Consider the following 1,868-nt stretch of genomic DNA (forward strand, 5'->3'; position numbering starts at 1 on the left):
TATATTTTCTTCCCTTTCTCTCTCTCCATCTCTCTCTCTCTCATTGAAGGGTGGTATTATGGTTTTATTAGTTATTTTAAGTAATCTCTAAAAGGGATCTTTTAGCAATACTTTTATAAAAGCATAAGGAAGCAGTGAGATGACCTCGGGAATATAAAGGTGGCTTAAAATGAAATAACTTTCTACATATCTTTTAACCACAAATCTTTCAACATGTAAGTTTTCTTCCATAAATATCTGTACTATGTGGGTCATAACAGAAGCAATATTATACTTTCAGGTATATATGCTCATATAGCTTAATTTTTTTTAAGTTTTTACTCACTTGTGGTCATGATGTTAGGAGGGCAAGAGGGTATTCCATGATCTACTGCCCATCTGTAGGCTCCTTCTCCAACTAAAAAGCTAACAACAGAAAAATTATTTTTAAAATTCAGTGTCATCTTCTCCTACATATTCAATAAATATAGGTAATATGATAAGGCAATTGAGAAAAAGTCTTGCATATGGACATAATTCCTGATTTACCTCAAAGTAATAAGATGACTGCATGCTAAAAAATTCCTGAAAATTTTTTCCCCAAATTAGAAATTTTACAATTGGAATGTTACAATACCATTTGCAATAACTGATTAGTAAAAATTGGCAAAACTCAACATAATAAGATGTAAAAATAGTTGACTTCTCAGTAAAAAATATTAAGATTTATCTTGGACCAAAAGGGTTCTCAGTTAATGTCACAAGATTGATTAATCAAAGTAACAGTTTACAATTAAGTGAATGCCTTCAGATTTGGCATTATTACCTAGTAGAATACCTGGATCCATCCAAAATTAGTGGGTACATCTAGAGATGTTCAAATATGTATGCTTACATTTCTAAGCCTTGATGCAACAAAAATATATACATAACCCTCAGAATCATTGTTACTGTGGTAAGTAAAGTGCTATTGTATGTCTCAAAAGTAACTTTTTAAGTCCTAAACAGCAAGTTTTAACATAACAAAGTGGATAAAAGGATACTGATAGCTAAATATAAAAGACTTGTTTTCAAATATTTCAAATAGCATGTAGGAAAATTAACTATCCTATTCCCTAAGCAATTTGATTAAGCAAATAGTAATAGCAAGCAGTTACCATAATAATTAATCACTCCATCTTCTTCTATAGCCAACTACTTAAAGATCTCAGCCAGCTAGTAATGGATTCCTTGAACTTGTGCCTTCTTGCTAGTTTTCCACTCCCTATTTTTTTGTTTCTGTTATTTTAATCATTCCAACACTAAAAACTCAAAGTAATACATATTGAAGTCTTAAGATTTAACTGTTAATAAGACCAGTGACAGATTGGCAAAACAAAATCTAAGTAGACCCTCAAAAACATATCCAAATGGCTCCAATGGGAAACCAAATGGTTAACCACAATAACTGCTTTCTAATATACATAAAGATGGGGATGGAGGGACTATTTTAAATAGAAAGGAAAGAAGGCCAATGAGAATAAACAACTTTACCTCTTTAAAATTCTATTTAAAAAAAAAAAATTCGAAAGGATCCTAACAATAGAAAACAGTTTTTCCTATTCTTGTAAGAAATGAAATCCACTACAAAGAAAAGCTGTCACATAAAGTTTAAATGTTAAGATAACTTAAATAGGAGCTTGGATGCAAATCTGAACTGTCCTGATGGCATTTTTAGCATTTCCTTCTTCTAGGAAAAACAAAAACTGATAAAAGAAATAATTCTCTTCATGAGAAGATGTAAAAGAGAAGCTGAAGTAGTAAACTAAATGATCAAGACAAAAGTTTGGAGTTGAATCTAATATTCTCAGCACTCCCATTGGTCATTTTGGGTTCAATTCCAGTATCTG

At 31.0% G+C, this 1,868-nt stretch overlaps 1 protein-coding gene across 1 annotated transcript in view; it reads right to left on the reverse strand.

Annotated features, from left to right (window-relative positions):
• Positions 1–1,868, reverse strand: part of LOC105516618 (threonine aspartase 1-like) — a 256,675-nt gene that overhangs the window by 196,507 nt on the left and 58,300 nt on the right. Inside the window, exon 3 of the mRNA XM_011948883.1 lies at positions 322–397. Coding sequence (XP_011804273.1) covers positions 322–397 — 76 coding nt within the window. The remainder of the gene's footprint in view (positions 1–321; positions 398–1,868) is intronic.

The sequence above is a fragment of the Colobus angolensis genome, unplaced genomic scaffold, assembly GCF_000951035.1.
Source record: "Colobus angolensis palliatus isolate OR3802 unplaced genomic scaffold, Cang.pa_1.0 Scaffold285, whole genome shotgun sequence".
NCBI classification, from domain to species: domain Eukaryota; kingdom Metazoa; phylum Chordata; class Mammalia; order Primates; family Cercopithecidae; genus Colobus; species Colobus angolensis.